Here is a 22067-nt window from a genome sequence, read left to right as displayed (position 1 = left end):
TTCTCTCGACTGTACATGTACGAAAAAAAATGCTTAACCCCATTTATCTATCTATATTTAATAAATTTATGGTCTAATTTTAATTCTGATTGGCTGATCGGGATATCCAATGTGTTCGTAAAAATTAAATGTATGTAGTGACTTTCTAGTGACTAAACGCTGTTAAAATATACCGAACATTCCAGAACAGTGATGCGTTGAATGAATTCTCTTCTATAACTGAAAAGCGTGTATTACTCGTAATTTATCAAATATCTTAAAAAAGAAGTTGTTTGTGCGAAAAAACACAGTATTATATATCAAATTAGTATAATATAAAGTATAACATAAAGAAGGAAACATAAATTACGTTTTTGTGCAATTTAAGCGATATTAAGATACTTGTTATAAATAGAGAAACATGTTTATTTGATGATTATTACGATATTATTATTAGCCATAGTGATAATAGCTAGACTTTAGGATATATTTAAATATAGATGCCATGGCTTTTGAAGGTGAGGGAATCATTGTTTATATTGCCTTTTTCTAGTATTATTAGTATTATTCCAGACATTTTTTGTTTACTATTAAATATATACAAAAAAAATATTAAAAAATAAAATATAAAGACATCTAATGTCCAAATATATTTTTGTAATTTAGATATATCTATATTTTATACAATTTATATTCTCTTTATTCAATATATAATATTTAAATCACAGGATTAAAAAATATAGTACTTATGTAGTATATATTGTGTAGTATATTATGTAGTATATTATGTAGTATATATTATGTGGTATATATTATGTAATACATTATTTTGCATATTGGAGATTCTATAAATCTAGAATGTTTTTTTTTTTAAGACGAAAGAAGCGACTCGGAAGAAGAACAAGATAAGTCTAGAAGTGCTACTCCGGATTCACAAAAGTCAGGTAGTAATATAGCAAGAAGCAGATCGAAATCAAATTCTGCTAGTCCCAAATCTTCAGCAGCTAGGTAATAACTAATTTTGATCATACTTTATATTTAATCTTATATCTATATTTAATCTCTATATTTAATCTCTTTTATTTTTTTCTATTAACTACAACTAAATATTTTAGATCTAATCTGTCATCCCCAATACGGAATGGATCGCCAGCTTCTGTTCGTTCCAATGCAAGCTCTAGAAAATCTTATTCTAGATCACCATCCAGATCACCTTCACCAAGCAGATCTATTTCACCAGCGGGAAATAGAAAAAGCACATCAAGATCACGCTCTAAATCTCATTCTCCTGCACTTAGAGAAACGAGAAATAGCTCACAGTCACCAACGCATTCGCATCACTCTGCAAAATCAGGTTCAAGATCTCGAAGTTCTTCTCACTCTTCATCCAGAAGTTCTCGAGCAGCATCGAGGAATAATTCACGTTCTAGATCTAGATCAAATTCGATAAGACCCAATGACACTTCATCTAAGTGTGACTCGCCCAAAACAAACTTTCGATCATCTTCCAGGTCTCCTTCGCCCCAAGCAATTTCTAAATCGCGATCTCGTTCAAGATCATTTTCTCGATCGCGTTCTGGTTCCCCGAAAGTGTCGATCCATTCACGTTCTCGATCAGCTACTCCCAAGTCTTTCCAGTCAAGATCTCGTTCAAGATCTAGATCAGGTAGTCCAAAAGAAGCCAAAGCTGATTCAAGATCGAGATCAAGATCTCCAGCTGCATCGAAAAAGGGTTCTCGTTCACCTTCAGCATCGCCAAATCGATCACCAATCACTGCTAGACAATCGCGATCAAGATCAAAGTCACGTTCCGTAAATGGTTCCAGGCCAGGTTCTCCTGATTTAAGAAAAAGTTCTCGTTCTAGATCTCATTCCAATTCAATAGATAGAAAATCTAGATCTAGATCAAGATCTGCTTCCGGATCCAGGAAAACATCGACATCACCGTTGCAAGAGGGACGAGCTTTATCGCGTTCGAAATCTAGATCCTTATCGGGTTCAAGGAAAGGTTCTCGTTCGAGATCACGATCACGATCAGGATCGCACAAATCTGGATCGAGATGTAAATCGCGATCTGTGTCGGGATCACGTAAAGGTTCCGTATCTCCAGCACATTCGAGAAAAAATTCACGTTCTAGATCTAGATCCAGCTCGCGTTCCAGTAAATCAAGATCCCGTTCAGTTTCAAGAGCCTCTCGTTCGAGATCTCGCTCGGGTTCCAGAAAATCTGTATCAAGATCAAGATCAAGATCGCGATCTCGTTCAAGATCAAAGTCTGGCTCGAGATCGCGTTCAGGTTCACGTTCAAGGTCAAGATCAGGTTCCAGAAAATCTGTATCAAGATCGCGATCGCGGTCGAGATCACATTCTAGATCACATTCAAGATCAAGATCTAGATCGGCCGTTGGATCCAGACATTCATCACGTTCGAAATCCCGATCTAGATCGAGATCTAGGTCGGGTTCCGGATCTAGAAAATCTAGAAGTCCTAGTAGAGATTCGGAAGGAGTAGCTAAAAAACGAAATAGAGTATTATCAGATTCTGAAGAAGAGACTGATGAAGCTAGAATAAAGAAACGTACGAGACACGGGTTATCAGATTCTGAGCATGAAGATGAAAACGAAAAGAAAAAAGACAATGATGCACACGAAGAGGGAGTGGGTGAAAATCAGGAAAATAAACAATTACATGGTGAAATTATTAATGAGCAGCAGGATAACGAAGAGTCTGATGATGAAATTATTGGTGGTGGGATGTAAGCATATATATAAATCTATATCTAAATTTTTTTTGGTTTTTATATAATATTTAATTTAAAATTAATATTTTGTAATGCATGACAAGAGGTATAGCTTATTTCCAAAGTTTTTATTATTAAAAATAAAAAGCAAAGAAACAAAAATCGTCAAAAATAAGAAACATGAAAGCATAAAAACCAAAAAGTTTTTAAAGATTTTATGAAAACAATGAAATTAAATTTTTGATATTTTCAGAGATGATACATTGTCTGACTTCGACCGCATGTTAGCACGAAAAAAGGAAGGGCAATTCCGTAGACGTAAACGAAAAGACATTGGTATTATTAATGATAACGATGATATTATAGCGCAATTATTATCAGACATGAAGGATGCGGCTGAGGAGGATAGAAAATTGAATCAACAAAATAAACCTGCCACAAATAAAATTGCCATGTTATCAAAAGTATTGTCGCAATTGAAGAAACACGATTTACAATTGGCCTTTTTGGAACACAATGTACTAGCGGTTCTCACTGATTGGTTAGCGCCAATGCCTGACCGTTCCTTACCGTCTCTCAAAATCAGAGACAATCTCCTGAAATTATTATGGGAGGCAAGATTATATAAAATAAATTTTTGTATGCTAGATGAAAAGAATACTTTTAATATACTATTGCTTATTTATTTATTTATTTATTATATACTATAAATTTATAGTTTCCAAAAATCGATCAATCTTCGTTGAAGCAATCTGGTATTGGGAAGGCCGTAATGTATCTATATAAGCATCCAAAAGAAACAAAAGAGAACAAAGAGCGTGCTGGTAAATTGATAAATGAATGGGCGCGGCCTATTTTCAATTTATCTGCCGATTTTAAGGCATTATCAAAGGAAGAGAGAATGCAGAGGGACCTGGAGCAAACACCTCATAAACGAAGAAAAACCGAAGATGGAGGATCCTTTCAAAAATCGCAAGATATTAATAAGGCCTTAAAAGGAGATGCTAAGTACGTCATTGATGTATATAACAATTACTAATAATTGTTTATTTAGTGGTACATTAATTGTTATAAATAATTTTTTCTACTTTATATTTGCAGACCATTAAGACCAGGAGATCCTGGGTGGGTGGGAAGAGCTAGAGTTCCTAGACCATCTAATAAAGATTATGTTATACGACCTGACTGGAAATCAGACATTGACATTAGTAGGGTAGGTGCCTCTATTTATCTTCTTCTTTTCTCTTTTTTTCTGTTCTTCAGATTGCAAAGTGTATACAATGTTTAACATACATACAATATTACATTAAAACTTGTAATTTTAATATTTCAACAGATATACAAGCATTCTATAATTGCTATAAATCATAAGTACAAATGAGATTGATTTATATGTTTCATTTATAACATATACTTCTGATGAAATTATTCATTTTTAAGTTCATTTTTGTAAAATGTTTCATGTTATTATATCCAAATCTTTAATTACTGATTCTCTATATATAATTATCATATTTTGTTACTTTGCACAGAGTACTAAGAAGCAAATGAGTCGATTCGAGAGACATATGAAGAACTACATGGATACCAAGCGTATGAAATCAACGAGAAGAGCAGTCAATATATCTATAGAGGGTCGTAAAATGTCTTTATAATATCTATAAATTTCTTATAGTTTATACAAGGAAATAAAACTTGTAACAATATTTGTTATTTTCTAAATCGTGATTGTACGGGAAAAGTTATATGATCCAATTTAGACCCAATATGACCAGATTTAGATCTTGCACATGTCTTTCTAACTATTATCGTTACTTGTTTATTTGAAGACATAGAGAGAACGTTAGTATATAATAGCTTCATATTTTGTAGAAAGTTAATTGAAATTATGCAGTTTAATTTTAAGTTATGACAAAAAGAATTTTTGATTCCTATCAGATTGTATTGATTAATTTTTACAAAAGGAAGAAGAGAGACGTTATTCCCCAACAATGCATTGATAATGTGTTAAGTAATGTATTATTTGCAGCTTTTCTGTGTCTATAGAATCAAATAAAAGCAATGTATTTAAATCCACTTCTCATTCTCCAATTGACCGATATAATATTAATAATTAGATAATATATAATACATATCAAATTGTAAGTATATATGACCATAAGTTATATCAAATTTTTATTTTCTGCTGAATAATACATATTTAGTGTTACAATGTAAAACATTATTGTAACATAATATTTATAGGAAGTAAGTGCGCGGTTTTCGTACACTGAATAGCGGCATACGGCTTCTGTGATGGATTCGTTTAGGCAATGGAAATTTGATCTTGGAATCATGAAATTGTTTTACTTGAGGTCTGCGGCAATTTGCAGCCTTTACAATCTCCACCTTGATGATTTGTATGGAATGAGCTCGCGCGCGATGACGGGCGCCCATGTCCCTGTAACATTGTGTTACAGCTCCGCTGACAGAAAGATCCCTGTATTCCCTGTACATATTATGTGTACCGGATCGAGAATCGTATCTTAGCCAAATTCCGAAGTTTTTTATCTTTATAGGTGTCTTCTCTGGAATCTAAAATAATTTAAATCAGCCATGTGTAGTATACTTTTAAAAAGATAAACGCATGTTTACGATGACACATTGTGTATCACGAGACAAATACCTGTTTGAGAGATACTATTTCTCCGGTAGATTTCTTGAACTTTTTCAACTGACGCAAGAAGTACCAAAATCTGGATTTGGCCACTATAGCATCAGGCGCGAATATTCTCATTTTGTAGAGAGGAGTTGTTTTCTCCTTCTCGGTAGGAAGCTTGCGTCCTATCACTTCGAATTCCTTCAACTAAAAGAAAAATGAAAAACAAAATTATTATTTTCTAATTCGATTTATTTAGACTATATCTATGGTACAATATATAAATTTGCAGGTTATGTCATGTCGCATATCTAGATTTAATCTTTTATTTTTTATTCTTAGGTAAATTCTAGATAAACATTTGATGCTTTGAATGAGAGAAAATCAATTTTGTTTATAAAATTTATGTGAAATTTGCCAAAATCACTCACATCCCCCTTGGCCTTCATTGTAACACGTGGTTTCGTACGTCGCGTGTCAGAAACCAAAAGGATAAACCGGAAGAAGTAAAGACTGCCATCTTGTGTACAAACCAATCGCTGCTAAAAAATATACTTATTCTGCGCTTGCGCACTAAAGGCCTTTGCACGTACAAAAGTTTAAGGTGCCTTTCCTTGTAGCGAATTTTTTGCTGCGAATGGTATTTAGCGAGTAGCGAATAATTCTCCGTGAAATAGCGAATTATTCGTCGCGAATAGTAAATAGCATACGAATGAATGTCGAGGGTATCTGTTATTTTAAAAATACTGTTATTTTTGCATATACTAGAGTTAAACATTAATAAAAGATTTTGCATAAATTAATATCGTTAAGAAACTGTAAATAAAAAATCTATTTTATCTTCTATAAATGGAAGAAGATTTAATTATAATATTTTTAATAGCTAAATTAACAAAAGCATTTATAAAATAGAAACATGCAAAATAAATTCAATTTCTTATTATTCAACATTATTAAGTGATTTTGCATAAATTGATACCGTTAAAAAGCTGCTAATAAATTAAAAAATCTATTTCATCTTCTGTAATGGAAGAAGATTCAATTATATTTTTAATAGCTAAATTAACAAAAGCATTTATAAAATATAGAATCATGCAAAATAAATTTAATTTCTTATTATTCAACATTATTAAGTGACTTTGCATAAATTGATACCGTTAATAAATAAAAAAATCTATTTCATCTATTTTTGATATTTCGATTTCTTTATTAAAAAATAAATATTATTTTTAAACGACACTTTTTAATAAATTTCGATTTATATTTTGATTTGACAATTCGTTTATTCAAAATAAACGACTTTGATTAATTTTACACATATCTTATAGATAAATTTTGCTCGACTTATAATAAATATATGCTCGAATATAAATAAATATATAGATTAAATTATGTCGTCATGTTACAGGAAATTGTCCATGTCCACCCGGAAATCCCATACTAACGTACTCATAATAATAACAAACTCGCGATCCGGCAACTTGATGTGACTCCGAAAAACATTGCGCCTTATGACGTGCGAGAAATTACATTGTAAAGTTTCTGTAAGTAATATAACAGGAGCGAGGCTCGCGAGGATGATACATTATGATTCCTCGAAAACGCCCTGATCCATCTAACGTCAAACAATGACGGCATTGACATTGATGTTGCAAGTCCAGTATAGTAACGACGTATGAGTAACGACTGAGTCACTTCGTTGACAGCAGCTGGGAGATAACAATGGGACAATCTCAGGACACAATCCAAACTCTCGCTACTTCTCGCGTAATATTCGACGAGAAGGGTAACAATGGATTCACGATATGTGGCAGAGACATACCAGCCGAATTACTGGCCGAAATCTTTTGTCGCGCCGATCTTAAGACCCTGTTGAATTGCCAATTGGTATGTAAGCGGTGGTGGATAGTCATACAAAATTACATCTGGCGCAAGAAGGCGGAACTGACACTCGGCAAGCCGTTCCCACGCCACGAGGAGATGCCCTGGCATGTATTCTACTTGATATGTAAGAGGAAACCTTTCGAGAGGAACCTGTTAAAGAACCATTCCGGCGAGCAAAAGATGAAGCATTGGGAGATTTGCAGCAACGGCGGTGATTCTTGGATGGTCGAGCATCCGCCTGCCGGAGTGCCAGAAATGCCATTGACGATATTTGAGGGAAAACAAATCTGTTTTGTAACGTCTTACCACAGTTGTACCAAGAGACAATTGGTGGATTTAGTGGCCGAAGGATTACATCCGTATGTTTTGGATGTTCTGCAGCCACCTATAATGGTATCGTAATCATAAATTATGAATGATTTAATTCAAAATCCTCTAAATATAAAATTCCAAAAGAATAAAATACATAAAAGTTATATTGTATATATTATAGGTCAGCGAATGGTATAGTTGTCGATGGGATTGCCCAGCAGTGTATGAGGTCCATGTTGAATTATTAGCAAGTGAGGAAAAGGATAATAGAATCTTAGACAGGTTTCAATTTCGTGACACCATAGAAGGCGAAAGACAGAATCAATGGCTATATGTGAGTATTCAAAATAATTCATAGCTTTATTCAATGACCTTAAAGTCAACTTATCTTCAACTTGTAATGTTTTTATATGCTTTTTATGTGTGTGAATAGAAATCACATGTATTTGAAAACTATGGAGCTGGCTTGAGGAAGATTAACTTTTTGCATGGTGGAATGGACAAATCATTTTGGGCAGGACATTATGGTAGCAAAATGGCAGGTGCGTGTATCAGTGTAAAGATTCCTCCAGTTTCTACATATACTTATGATGATGAATCAGATACACCATCAATTTTAGATGAATAGAGATGTAAAATAATTATGTTATATTATTCTAAATAAAATTAATATACTAAATGTTAATGTATATATAAAATTTTATAAAAAAGAAATATTAATTAATAAAAATTAATTTTTGCATAGAATTTATCTGTTACAGATTATTAAATACCAATATGTAATGTATAAAATATAAATATTATGAATGTAATTGGAAAGCTATTTCGATCAAATTTTGCGGCGCAGAGTCTTGATGGCACACATACAATTCCTTTGGATGGGGACTCATATAGAGGCGTCCAATTACCCAAAATGTTGCATTTTCCCATTCAAATAGTACACCATGCTCTTTTACGGCAATTAAACTTCTGTTGATAGCAGTTTTTTCTATATCTTGATTCAACATTTTAAATCTCACTGTATTATGTAACAATCTGTGAATAACTTGTACACATTTATTGAAGTTGACAAGAATCCTATTGTCTTTTGATATACTTTGAATTGGTATCGATGATAATAGAATCCCTTCTACTGTGTCTAAGTGAACATAGTGATATAGATAATTCTTATCACCAGCAGTTAACTTTTTCGGTATCAAATATTCTACTTGATTTAATAAATTCTCTCGTATGTTGGATATATCCATTGTGAGTACGTGACTATCATTCTGTAACAACATCAACAGATATATCTGCTTTTGTATAATATATATGACAAATTTATTGTTCTTAATGCAATTTTGTTTAAATTACTTGAAAGTTATCAGCTGTTATTACTATTTTAACTGGAAAGATAATTACCTTATATATGTCAATATCCGAATCGCTATCATCGGAATATCTCGAGGCCGAATTGATCTTTTCTCTAGTTGCTCGTCTTCCAAGTATAGGCATTGCCTCGTCACTCATTTCACTAACTCCACCTGTTCCTTGACTGAGTGAATCCTCAGAAGTGTGTAAAGAATACACTAAATATAGAAACATAAAATAATTCCATTATAACATATATACTATTTTATATACATAATGTAAAAATTTACAAAAGGAGAGAAAATAAGTAAAATAAAGGAGAGAAAGTAAATTTTTGAATTAATTTTATATTATGCTTCTACGTGTATTGTAACTTACCAGAACCTGAGATCATAGGACTTTCTTCAGGACTACGTTTTTTCAAAATAGAAGGCAGTTCTTGTGGTTTTTTATTAATAGTAAGATTGACATTTTGCTTAGGCGGTATAATTTGCGTGTCGGATGATTTTATCAAACCAAGTAGATTCTCCGTTATACTAGACGACGCTTTTGTCATCGTGTGTTCCTCATATGGTATTACTTCCGGTCTGGCATTAGATGTAATCCATTTTGAGGCCAAGATTGTGACTCCTATTTTTTGTATATGCTTTAGCGTTTCTTGAGCTTCTTCTACATAAAATACATCCGGGCCTATTGCGTCATTGTACCTGGATGAGAATAATAAAGACTTAAGTAATAGTAATATCATATACATTATATATACACATATATATATATATATATATATATATATATATATACACATATATATATATATATATATATATATATATATATATATATATTTACCTTGCAGTACATCCTCCGGATTCCAACAGGACTGCTAATAAATCATGTCCGTATCCGACAACCAATAAAAACCATTTTCCATTAGGTATTAAAAATTGATCGCTACTGCCACCATCAATGATCCCACGATTGCAAGACGAAGGATAAATCTGCTTCCATAAAACGAGACATTTCACTTGTTCCTGATTCACTAGATTCAATAAACCATTGTGTCTCAGAAATGAATGCACATCGATCATGTCTTCATGAGATAAATGAGATCCCAAAAGATAGCATTTATGATAAATGCAACTCCCTAATATAGTATATAATCTCTGACAATCCATAGGATCTTCGTTCTACGAAAATATACGTGTTTATTAAACTTCCAATATAATATAAATAATTTTTAACATATGTATATCTTCTAAATTATTTAAATTATTCAATTTTAAATATACCCAATCTCTATAATCCATAGCTTCCATTTCACTTAATGCTGCATCTATTTGAATCTGCGCATCTCTCGGTAGCTGTATAAAACTTGCAACCGAGAAGGCGCTTCTGAATTTAAAATTTTCAATATTTTCTGTACTGTTTTCCGATTTTAATAAATTTTTTTTTGCGTCGGTATCTTTGAAAGAATCTTTGATATTTATTAATCTGTGTATAAATAGAATGAAGAAATGATCCAAGGAGGAGTGATTTTCCATAGGAGTAAAACACTTTGTCAATGATTGATAAGTAAATTCTAATGTTCTGACAATATCCTCCATAATTTTGACAGCTTCTTGAGAAGTACAACTAAAAGGTAGTAAGATTTACATTATAGATTCTTCATGTATCACATTTTTTTATACGATATATTATGTTCTCAATCAAAACTTACCATTCATCGGGCAAAGTTATTAAAAGCAATTCATCATCGCGAGATGTGTATACAACATGTGTTTCTTTTTCACCGATGCGGATAGTCGTGCTAGAAAATATAAGCTATTATCATTTTTTAATTTATAATATATATATTATATTATATGCAAATGTGTGTACCTGACAGGTTGTAGATTCACTATACTGGGTAATAAATGATTAAGAGTTATAAAAGCTCCCCTTGCAGTACATAAAGAAGAATTTACATTTTTAATTTCGGATCGTGGAAATGTGTACAATACACCTTGCAATTCTTGTCCAACTTCCGAGAGATCTGTAGTTTTTAAATATATTACGCCCAATGGATAATCCAACAACGATTCCATCAAGGAATTATTATTTTCTCTATTTACTAGATATTGGGCTAATATCGATTGCTAAAAGATATGATGTAATTGATAAATTTGTTTATCATAAATATCTCCTTATAACTGCTGCATTTATGTAAAGACTAATTACCTTTGGCTCATTTATTCTTGATAGTTTCCCAGCAACATCAACACCAGCTACTCTTTGCAGTTCTAATATTACCTGGAAAAATAAAAAATTTTAGAATTTTTAAAAAATTTAAGAGATGAAAAAAATACACAAATTTACAACTTAATAATATGTATTTAAAGATAATATGTATTTAAATATGTATTTAAATAATTGGATTTTTAACAAATTTATTAGGTTTTTATTGTCTTTTATTTATTAATCTTACATTTGATGGTGTGATGATTTCAGATAATATCTGATCTAGATTTTGAAAAGTAATATCGTTTGAATTAATTCTGCGTAACCAATCCCCAATTTTAATATTTTTATTCTTCATAGCTTCACCATCAGGTATAAATCCTGCTACCATAACTCTCACTTTATCCGAAAATGCCTTTGGTATGATACCAAAGTAAGCTTCGCATAAGGTTGCTCTTCTTCCCAACTTATGTCTTCTTTCAGGATCAATCCACAATGTAACTTTGCGAATTTCTCCTGCCTTATATGTTTAAAAACCATTTGTTTTTATGTTTTTGCAATATATTTTTCTTATTACCATCCAGTATTCTCATTACCTGGAAATCTCGAAATGTGACTTCCTTGCTTCCACTGCCATCTCCTTTTTCTTGTTCTACTGTGTTAGTTGACGCAGTGCTATTGTTAATCCTCTTATTTCTTGTGCTCCATCTCTTACTCTCCTTACGTCTAATCAGACGAAATAGTTTACCAGCTCTCGTACTACGACGACGTGTCAACTCAGGTTGAGGACTGTCATTCTTATCATCCAAAGTTGCATGATCAGACTCGAACAAACTCTCCTCTATGGATTCTATGTAAAATACTTCTCCATTGGGTCCAATTTCTGATTCCCATTCAACCGCAGAACTGCAATTATATCCCAAATTAGGAAGAGTATATCTTATCGAATCTTTGACAAATATACCTTAATCTAAACTTGTTAAGTTAAAATTTTGGTTTACCTGTCGGTATCCGAATAATACGATCCGGTGCTGGAACCGCTATCACTTGCCCACCAATCGTGATCATCTTCGTTGCAAGCATCCGTAGAGTACGATTGATTAGAATGTTTACATTTTGATTTTAATGGAACGCTCTTGTTTTCTATTTCGCTCATGATTTATTAAAAATTATTGTAACAAATGCAAATTTTACAATTTTGGAACTCTGTTGGAGTATTAAAAAATATTATACAATATCATACTTCTTTGTATCTCCAACATTATAATACATATGATTATTACTATTAATACATGTAATAATTATTATTAACTTCATGTGTATTCATTGTAACTTATTCATTGTAACTGTAGCAAGGTAGGCTCAAAGCTTGACTTTAACTACCTGAATGCACCTGTAGCATAAAAGCCTGAACATGGCTCACATAGGTAAAAGAAAGAGAGAGAAAGAGAAAAAGAGTGGGGATTCTACAAACACCTTTCATTTCAATATATAAAGGAGATTCATACAATATATGGATACAAATATAGTATATATAAAACTTAAATAAATTTATAAGGAATTCTATTAATAATTTTTCAAGATTAATGATAAGATAATGATAAATAAAAAATTTATTATTAGAAGAATTAGAAGAATTTATTAATTAGAAGATAACATAAAAAAATGAATTTTTATTTAATATATATAAAAAGAATTTATTTATTTCTATATCTATAATTATCATGCCAGATATTATATTCTGCGTAAAAAACATAATGTCCGCGTTATACAATTTGCAGATTCAATAATTCAATGTTAATAAGAGTTTCTTTATATTTTATTTAAGAATATTCATTTATGTCTAATTTCATTAATTGTACATGTAGCCGAATGTAAGCTGGAACTTTCTGATATCAAATGTTAACATTAATCTATATATTTTTATACAAAATAGATATGCGTCAAAGTTTTTATATCCAACAATGTGTTCGACGTCAATATTTCTCTTTACGTTACATACCCCAATCATACATATACAATTAATTATTGAAAATAAATACTGAAAAATAATCGCGTGCTTTGCAATACGTTAATTTTATCGAATCGATTGCTTCAGTCTAGACGCAACCGATTTTATGTCACTAGATTCTTTCTTTTTATGTGGATCCATTTGAAAGCATTTCCATAATCTCAGGGTTTCATCGGCACCGGCGCTAAGCACCGTAGTTCCATCCGGAGACATGGCCAAGTGCAAAACGCGACTCGTGTGCCCTATAAGATCCGTGACTTTTGTCATCGAAGGATATTTCCAAATTGTTACTTGATTTTGTGCATATCCATGTCCTGAGATAATCTCTTTATAATTTCCAGACCACAATAGAGCACAGACTTGAGATTTTGTGTCTATTGCATTTAAACAAGCACCTGCAATAAATAAAAAATCAACTTATAACTTTCTCATGTTATTCTATTTATTATCTTGTTTTATATATTCATTATTTTTCTTTTACTCATTAATATATCTCTGTTGGATTTACTATATTTTACATATACTATAATTTACAAAATGTGCTTTCAAATGTGCTTGCCTGTGCTGACATTCCAAAATCTAATAGTCCGGTCAGCGGTACCGCCACCACTTGCGAGAACGTTATTTTGCCAGGGGCACCAAGCAAGCGCTTTTACAGCAGCTTGATGCTGGTTAAAAGAATAAATAGGTTGAGAAGAATTTCGCCCGGTAATCGACTGCCAAATGTGCAACATGTTGTCGTTGCCACCGCTAGCCAAATACTGTCCATCGAGTGACCATTTTAAGCCACATACTTCCTGAGCGTGTGCGTTTATAGTCGAGATCAAGTGATCCCGTTGTCTAACATCGTGATGCACTATTTTACCTAATCTTTAAAATAATAAGAGAATTTTAATTATTAAAATAAGATCTAACTTCACAGTTACAATTTTAATTTCGATTATAATTCACTTCCACTACTTTAATGATATGCTTTAATGATATTTTCTAAGAGATTTTGAATACTTAATCTTGAAAATATTCATCATATCTATCAATATAATTAATGATTCTACAGAATCACTGTTGATTTTTACAAAAATTGATTTATTTTCGGAAATCGATCAATTATTTGGAATGTAATCTTCAAAACGACAGTCATGTATACTTATTTCATGTATTTCATCTGTATTACCTGGATCCACTTGTCAATATGTGAGAGTTCCAGGCGAGAGAACCGACTCTGGATGTGTGTCCGTTCATAACGCGCATTCTCCTCATCTGACTACAGTCCCATAGTTCTGTATTTCCTTCTGTGGTGCCTACTGCAAGGCACGGACCTTCTTGAATCCACGCAACGGAACATACATAATCATTTGCATCCAATTCGAATAATTGTTCTATGGTTCCAGTCCCAGCATTCCACAAATATACATCAGCACCCAACCCAACAGCCAAAATATTAGAGGTTGACCAGTCCACTAAATTTAAATCTATAAGACATCAAATCTTTATTCTTTAATTCTCTTTTGTATTAGATAAGAAATTCTGCACCAAACTACTTACAATAATCATCAATGATTTCTGGAGCATCTAATATCCTATCGGCAGCTTGCGGGATATATCTTGTGGAAGCTCTAGCACTAGCTGGTGTTTTAGTTTGACTATACAAAACTTTGAGAGGATTTTGATATCCCTCTGGTGGTGCTGGTGCTTTAACCTGATAAGATAAAACTCTTATATTATTTATATCACCTCCATGAAGATTTTCTCCCATGAGACGCTGCATCTCTCGTTTTGTAGGACTTATGTTTGCCTTATCTCCATTCTGTTCATTCTGTTGCTGAAGAATCTGGAATATAAAAAGAGAAGAAATCATAAATTCAGAACAAATGTATTACAATGTATTCAGAAATGTTCAAATTCAATCATTCAATACTTTTTTATACCTTATAATGGCTCAATTCAAAATTAGTTGTAGCTCTTGAAGGAATAAATCTATCACCACCATTAGGTGTTTTAGCTGGCGTAACACGACCTGTTTTATTAAGTGATTTAAAAATCTTATTCTGTTTATTATATTTGTTGCATAGAGATACTATCTTACTTGGAGATTTCCTTGTGCTTTTAGAGGGAGTTTTCTTGGTTTTGCAATCACTTCTCTTCGTCGGAGTTTTTCCTGTTGCACTACTCGTGAAAGAATTGCTTGTAATTTTCTTTGATGAATTCAAACTAAGATTGATACTGAAATATATGACATATATATATTAAAATAATATTTATTAATGAACAGAGTAAATAATTTTACATCTCCGAAAAAAATTTCGATATTCTATCAACGTAAACCATACCACCAACAAATCCACATTTACCTTAAATTCGACGTCTCCATGCATTTTTTCTGCCATCGCGGGGTGGGACCCTTGATGGTTTCGTCCATTCGAGTCAAATTGTTGAGTTCTTTCATAAATCTCAGATGCGACATGATTTATATGCGAGCAATCTCGAGTGTTATATTGCTGAAAAAAGTTGCATCAAAATAAAGCGAAAGTCGCAGAAGATGCCGTGGTCAATATATGAAAAAATATATTGAATAAAATTGCCGTACCTTTTCATGCACGTGCTTTTCCAGCAAATTTCCAACGTATGTGTCGCTTAGGGTCAAAGCTTCAAATATTCAGCGATTCCGAGGAAAACGTACGAAGCTTCAATTGTGATTTAAATGGCTTAGAGAAAGGGAAAGGGAGAAAGAAGAATTTTTAAAAAGATCGTTAGCTTTTAAACGCTGCCGTTTTTTCCTCTTCACAGATGTCACTGAATACCTCCGCGCGAATTTAAATACCTAAGGTCGAGTCTACAATAGATAATTTAAGCCTTAAGGTGCAATTTCATTGACACTAAAAAGTAGCGTCAATGAAATTGCACCTTTAAGCTTTAAGAAATTAACCAATCACAGCCGAGTTCTCTTCATACTTGACTGTGATTGGTTAATATCTTAAGCTTAAAGGCCTGACAAACTTGCATAGGTGCATATGCATAACATAAGACCATATGGACCAATGAGCATCGAGTATTAAGTCGCCATATTGACTTACATAACAATACTCGATGCTCATTGGTCCATATGGTCTTATGTTATGCATATGCACCTATGCAAGTTTGTCTGGATAGGCCCTTAAGGTGACATTGGCATTGTAGTTCATGTCCACGTTTTCCATGTCCATAGAGGGAGTATCGCTTTCAGGGATCACCTAAAAGCAGGCCATGACATCTCTCAGTCTTCTCTCTGATATAGCGTATGCACAGTGAGGCTAGGTTAAAATTGATTTCGTTAATCAATTATTTGTGTGGTTTGATGCAGGAAACGATGAAATTAGCTCCCACGTTCCTACGATAAAGTTTTGTAGAATTGCTCAAAATGACAGATTTATTCGACATCGCCAACCTTATAACAACTGTCGGCGTCGACGGCGTCAAGATCAAATCGGAGCCTGGATTACCCGAGAAATCGTCCAACGAGATTCTGACGGAGCTCTTCAGCACTTTTGATGCTCCAGATGACGGCGTCGCCTCGCCTGAAAATCAGCAAATCCCAAATGACATCAAATCCAAGTTGGATAAACTTTTAGCGAAAAAGAAAAAGAAAAAGCACAAGCACAAGGAGAAGAAGCACAAGAAAAGATCGAGACACAACTCCTCGGATAGCAACAGCGATGTAGAAGGTAATAATATATGTAATAATAATAATGTATGTATTCAGTATTACATATCACTGTAATTGTGTATCTCTGTTCACATCAGGCACCAAGAAAAAGAAGAAACATAAGAAGAAATCCAAACGAAGACGCGAATCTGTTTCGAGTAAGTCGTCAGACTCAGGTCAGACCAAAGTCAAATTGGCAAAATTTGATGATGATGACAATTTTGGAATTCTGAAAAACGATGAATCAAAGTTATTTGACATTATGTCAAAACAAGAGAGTATGAATGATATGACAAAATTTGAGGATCAGCTATCTATAAACAAAGATTCAAATATCATTGATAAAATTATGGATGGTTCTGCTAGTCCTTTATTACCACCTATATCAAAGAAAACGGATGATGAATCTGATGACCCAATAATACCTAAAGTTCTTGGTTTGTATATGTTAATTTGCTAATCTTTATAGTCTCTACTATTCATAATATCTATAAAAATTGATTTTTAATGTGTATTCAGTATTATTGGTAAAATAAGAATGTATAAAGAAAAACAAGAGCATATAATATAAATAATGTATTTTTTCATAAATAGAAAAGCCAAAGCAGTCTTCTCAAGGAAAAATATTAATAAAGGATCTCAAGAACAGTACTGTTTATAATGAAATGGTTAAAGCAATAGAAAATAAGCAAAAAGCAAAAGGACTAATGGAAGATGGCGAGTATATAATGGAAGATGGCGAGCTATCTGATAGTAGTAGCAATGACAATGGGACACTTACTCTAAGTCCTACTCCACCTCAAGACAGATCACCATCATTTAGCCCAAGTAGAGAAAAGATGAGGGACAAAATGTTTAGCCCATCAAGAAAATCAGTCTCTTCAAAAACTGATCTTAGATTGGTTTTGAAAAAAAAGGAGAAGAAAAGGTTAGAAATAATTAAAAAGTAAGATTTGTATGAACAATAATCTCACAAAAAAATCTCAATTACAGAGACATAAAAGAAAGGGATAGTAAAAGAAATAGGAGTTGTCATTCTCAAGATAGAAAAAGATCGAGATCACGAATGCGACACGATTCGCGTCGCAGTAGGAGTGGTGGAAGAGAAAAACAGAGAGGCAGAAGCAGAGAAAGGCGTGACAGTGATAAAAATTATGAAAAACGAGATTCGGGTAGGAGTAGAGAAAGATACAGACATAGAAGTCGCAGTGAAAACAGAAATAAAGATAAGCATGTGCGAGGCCGAAGTAGAAGCAGAGAAAGAAAGTTAGAGTTGCATTAAATTACCTGAGAATAAATAGTATACAGGGTATTCAGAAATTCAACCGACAAATTTTCAGAGATTGTCGAGCCATAAGAATTATTTTTTGCAAATAAACCTAGAGTCAGAATCTATGTTCATTTGCAAAAACTTCTGATTTTTATGATATCCTCGACAATCTCTGAAAATTTATCGGTTGAACATTCCGAACATTCTATATATTATTTGTATTACAATCTCGAATTTATATGATTAATTATTAAATTTTTATTAGGGAACGGATAGAGATTGATAAAAAGAAGTTATTAGAAATTGCCAGAAGAAATGCTATAAATATGATTAAGCAAGGAACTCTCCCACTAGCTCAGCAGGATAAAGCTATTGCTGCTATACAATCTGGTGGAAAAACCGTAGATGAACTTACAGGTAATTTTTTTCCATTTAATTTAAAATCTTATTATTATAGCAATTATTTTAACTATTATGTTAACTGTAATTGAATTATATATTTTATAGATTTTTGTAAATCATTGTCAAAATCTGAAGCATTAGGTGAATTATCCAGTATATCTTCTGAAGGTGAAGAAAGTGAATCTGAAAAGGGTTTTCATCATCCTTTTCTTCTAAAAGAAAGGCCTAGTTCTATTATAATGAATATTAGAGTTAGTATAAATTCATACATACCTTTTTTCATTGATTATCTCATTTCACAAATATGTATTTACAAAGATTTTATTTTTCTATTCAGGATGCAAAACAATTGCCAACAAAAACGTTCCAAGAAAAAACAGCCGAGACTTCGAATCAATTACGACTGCAATTTCCTGTTTCTAGTGGACAACATCATAGAAGGAGTGGTAAAGACGTTTTTAAAATATAGTTTATAATTTTGTTAAGTATATATTTTTAATGTATTTATTTGATATATTCATCTAATATATTGTTTTTAGAAAATGAATGGGTGCCTGTTACACCAAAGAAACCCGAACCAAAAAAAGTATTTGTACCGGCTTCTACAACAAACGAGCCACCAGCAATAATGCCACCACCTCCTGTATCAGAACAACCTCCTCCTGTGCAACCTGCACAAACTGTTTTTCCCTCAATAACAAAGGTAAACTAGAAGATCATATTACATGAAACACAATTAATTTTGAATGAAATAATTTTATAAACAACGATTTTAATGATTATAGACTGTGGATATTGGTTCCATAGTATCTGAAAGACTAGCAGCTATGAGAAAATTAACAGAAAATCCAAATGATGTGGTTGCTTTGAATGCAATGCATCGAGCACAAAATGAGGTAAAAGAAACATACAGAAATAATATAGAAATTGTTTTAAAATAGCATAATTTTCATATATATATATATACATATATATGTACATGTATGTGTGTCAAACTATTTATAATATTATAAATATATATATATATATATAATAGATAAGAACTTATATATAATAGATGAGAACTTGGGCTGAAAGTAAGCAGATACCAGGTCAGTTTACTGGTAGTACAGGAGTTAGAGTACTCACACCAGCTGAACTATCTTCAGGTTATCAAGCCTGGGCACGTAAGGTAAAATTATTATTATGTTTAATCTTATTTCACAAAGAACCTATTCCTTCTAATCATACCAAAATAATGCCAAAATCTCCTGATGCATTTTCAAATCAAATTTATTATATTCTGCAAAAATTTCTTTTATATATTTGTAAAATATGACATAACATTAATTAAATATATAATTTTAAAGTTGTTAATTGAAATTATTGTTAGAAACATAATATTTTGTTGTACTATGATATGTAAATGCATCTTAAATCCATTAGATTTCCTCTTTCTCTCTAAACAATGTGAAACAGGTCTAATATATATTATAATAATATAAATCAAGAATGAATTAAAAATATTTGACTATTATGTATGTTCAGAATTTTGACCTGACATTGTTTAGTAATACATTAACACTGATATTGCCTGTAACAAGTTTTCAGGCACAGTTTCTGCTATGATCAATAAAGAGTTAATGTTGATTTTAACGGAGACTGTGTTGTAGGCACAGACTATTTCTTATGTAGAAGTGGATTCTGTGCCTGCATGGAACACAGGAGCATTATTATATCAATATAAATCGCAGAATCTGCAGGATTATATTTAATTTTAGATAAGAATCCTGTTGTATGTGTAATAAATTTATCTCATTTTAAAAACAAAAGTATTATAATGAATAATATGACAAAAAAGTTTATATTTTACATATTAAACTAGAAAATATGTAATTGATAATAATAATTAGACCAAACTGATAATAATATTACATCAACCAATGAATTTTTGATATAGATTTTGAAGTATTGGGATAATGAGCTCTTGTGAGATTACTGCTAATTATCATCAGCTTCCTAGGATTTCATCAGAAGCCGATATATTGCCTCTTAATCATAAAGCTGGGATATTTAGCATTAGTCTGCATCCACCTGAGGGTTTGTTACAGGCACATAGCTACATCAGAAACGAAACAACTTCGGCAGCCTGATGCAGAGATTATTATTCACTTGGTAAGTATTCCTATGCAAGTTGTATAATAATACAGATTATTATATTTCTAACATTCTATATATATTTATATACAGATAATTTTAAATCACTAAAAAAACGTAATGGGATATATCCATCTTCTCATCTTGGGACTTTATTTAAAATGCCACATCTAATGTGCACGTTCTTCATAGCAATTATATTGAATATATTCCCAAAGAACGTGGACTATAACTTTCACAAAATTATATTTAGATATTGTATATATATTCATGCAAGGATGTAATAGATATGTTCTTTTACTTCAATAAACTATTTAGGATCAATTAGTATCAGCACAGCCTGTGTCAGGTGGAATGGGTATGGCATTGCTGCAAAAGATGGGTTGGCGACCAGGTGAGGGTCTTGGCAAAAACAAAGAAGGAGCCTTGGAACCGTTACAACTAGAAGTTAAACTGGACAAGCGAGGGCTAGTCTCCGAGCAAGATATCGGGCAGAAAATTGGCAAAACTGTAAAGCCTGTAGTGCCAGCTGTTAAAACATTGGAAGGTAATAATTTAAAACATATCTGATGACTTATGATATATTATTCATACTTTAGAGAAACAGAATGTATATTTTTATTTCTTTATGAAAGTAACATAAAGTATACTTTTGGTAAAAATGCGTATTTAAATTAAATATAACCATTTGCAACAATTTTATTCTAGGCAAACATCCAGTGTCACTTTTGGGTGAATATTGTTCCAAGAAAAAACTTGGAGCACCAGTTTATGAGCTATGTTTTGAATGTGGACCAGATCACAGAAAAAATTTCCTCTTCAAAGTGTGTAATGTTATTACAAGTTTTTACTCGTATTTCACAAGAATATATTTTAATTTATCAATATATTAATTTAATATATTATAGGTAAAAGTAAATGGCATCGAATATAAACCGAGTGTTGCAAGCCCTAACAAAAAACAAGCAAAAGCGGAAGCAGCACAAATATGTCTACAAAGTTTAGGTTTATTACCTTCTTAATATCATGCATTATAATGATTCAAAGAAATTGTAAATTAAACGCATATCTTCATTTTTCATCAAGAAAGTAACATATAATGCCTTACAAAGAATATAATTTTCTATATTGATACTCTAAGAATAATTTCGCACACAAAAAACTAAATAATAATTATTATTATTTACAATCAATCATTAAATTTATTAGTTTAATATTTAATGTTTACATTTTAGTGCAATAAAAATATGAAAATTAAACTTTCCAATTACATTAATGAAATTACAAATATAGTGCCAAAACAAGACATATTATAAATTATTAAAATATTCATTGCATCAGTATTTCAACAATTATACATATTGTAATATACTTTTATGATTCTATCTAAAGTTTTAGGATTTTAATAAGACAAGTCACTATTATGTTCGATATACATCTATATA

The 22067-nt window shown here is 31.9% G+C and overlaps 6 protein-coding genes across 9 annotated transcripts; 3 read left to right on the top strand and 3 right to left on the bottom strand.

Moving 5' to 3' along the window:
* Positions 1 to 202: 202 nt before the first annotated feature.
* On the top strand, positions 203 to 4754 carry LOC105256958 (protein IWS1 homolog). Its single transcript, XM_011267265.3, has 7 exons — positions 203 to 497; positions 855 to 987; positions 1095 to 2735; positions 2974 to 3334; positions 3439 to 3728; positions 3822 to 3933; positions 4253 to 4754. Exons 1-7 carry the CDS (start codon positions 485 to 487, stop codon positions 4373 to 4375), a joined length of 2673 nt encoding a protein of 890 aa, XP_011265567.2. The 5' UTR covers positions 203 to 484; the 3' UTR covers positions 4376 to 4754.
* A 128-nt stretch (positions 4755 to 4882) lies between these two features.
* Positions 4883 to 5899, bottom strand: LOC105256959 (60S ribosomal protein L18a). The gene is made up of 3 exons (XM_011267266.2): positions 5790 to 5899; positions 5386 to 5565; positions 4883 to 5294 (listed from the first exon to the last, which is right to left on the bottom strand). The coding sequence occupies exons 1-3, from the start codon at positions 5805 to 5807 to the stop codon at positions 4959 to 4961; spliced, it is 534 nt and encodes a 177-aa protein (XP_011265568.1). The 5' UTR covers positions 5808 to 5899; the 3' UTR covers positions 4883 to 4958.
* Positions 5900 to 6779: 880 nt separating this feature from the next.
* On the top strand, positions 6780 to 8218 carry LOC105256960 (F-box only protein 6). Its single transcript, XM_011267267.3, has 3 exons — positions 6780 to 7635; positions 7736 to 7888; positions 7988 to 8218. The coding sequence occupies exons 1-3, from the start codon at positions 7081 to 7083 to the stop codon at positions 8180 to 8182; spliced, it is 903 nt and encodes a 300-aa protein (XP_011265569.1). The 5' UTR covers positions 6780 to 7080; the 3' UTR covers positions 8183 to 8218.
* Positions 8219 to 8318: 100 nt separating this feature from the next.
* LOC105256961 (protein inturned) lies at positions 8319 to 12639 on the bottom strand. The gene is made up of 11 exons (XM_011267268.2): positions 12123 to 12639; positions 11718 to 12027; positions 11369 to 11641; positions 11122 to 11193; positions 10783 to 11039; positions 10622 to 10711; positions 10194 to 10536; positions 9754 to 10091; positions 9283 to 9611; positions 8956 to 9122; positions 8319 to 8822 (listed from the first exon to the last, which is right to left on the bottom strand). Exons 1-11 carry the CDS (start codon positions 12275 to 12277, stop codon positions 8355 to 8357), a joined length of 2802 nt encoding a protein of 933 aa, XP_011265570.1. The 5' UTR covers positions 12278 to 12639; the 3' UTR covers positions 8319 to 8354.
* A 212-nt stretch (positions 12640 to 12851) lies between these two features.
* On the bottom strand, positions 12852 to 15925 carry LOC105256962 (cell division cycle protein 20 homolog). The gene is made up of 8 exons (XM_011267269.3): positions 15720 to 15925; positions 15484 to 15630; positions 15219 to 15355; positions 15061 to 15149; positions 14678 to 14963; positions 14307 to 14604; positions 13692 to 14002; positions 12852 to 13527 (listed from the first exon to the last, which is right to left on the bottom strand). The coding sequence occupies exons 2-8, from the start codon at positions 15594 to 15596 to the stop codon at positions 13199 to 13201; spliced, it is 1563 nt and encodes a 520-aa protein (XP_011265571.1). The 5' UTR covers positions 15597 to 15630; positions 15720 to 15925; the 3' UTR covers positions 12852 to 13198.
* A 476-nt stretch (positions 15926 to 16401) lies between these two features.
* Positions 16402 to 21788, top strand: LOC105256963 (protein SON). Of its 4 annotated transcripts, XM_011267270.3 has the most exons (13): positions 16402 to 16833; positions 16913 to 17251; positions 17409 to 17742; positions 17808 to 18080; positions 18350 to 18501; positions 18592 to 18737; positions 18824 to 18932; positions 19026 to 19189; positions 19272 to 19382; positions 19544 to 19657; positions 20941 to 21169; positions 21331 to 21446; positions 21531 to 21788. In XM_011267270.3, the coding sequence occupies exons 1-13, from the start codon at positions 16530 to 16532 to the stop codon at positions 21642 to 21644; spliced, it is 2505 nt and encodes an 834-aa protein (XP_011265572.1). In that variant the 5' UTR covers positions 16402 to 16529; the 3' UTR covers positions 21645 to 21788. The 4 variants fall into 4 exon arrangements, with proteins under 4 accessions (XP_011265572.1, XP_011265573.1, XP_011265575.1 ...); XM_011267271.3 differs by lacking the exon at positions 19544 to 19657; XM_011267273.2 differs by lacking the exons at positions 21331 to 21446; positions 21531 to 21788 and adding an exon at positions 20577 to 20640 and having other exon boundaries at positions 20941 to 21126.
* The last annotated feature ends 279 nt before the right edge of the window (positions 21789 to 22067 follow it).

Source organism: Camponotus floridanus, unplaced genomic scaffold (genome assembly GCF_003227725.1).
Source record: "Camponotus floridanus strain SB8 unplaced genomic scaffold, Cflo_v7.5 scaffold24, whole genome shotgun sequence".
Taxonomy (NCBI): Eukaryota; Metazoa; Arthropoda; class Insecta; order Hymenoptera; family Formicidae; genus Camponotus; species Camponotus floridanus.
Note: the sequence above shows the minus strand (reverse complement) of the source record. Positions and strands in the feature narration are given on the sequence as shown.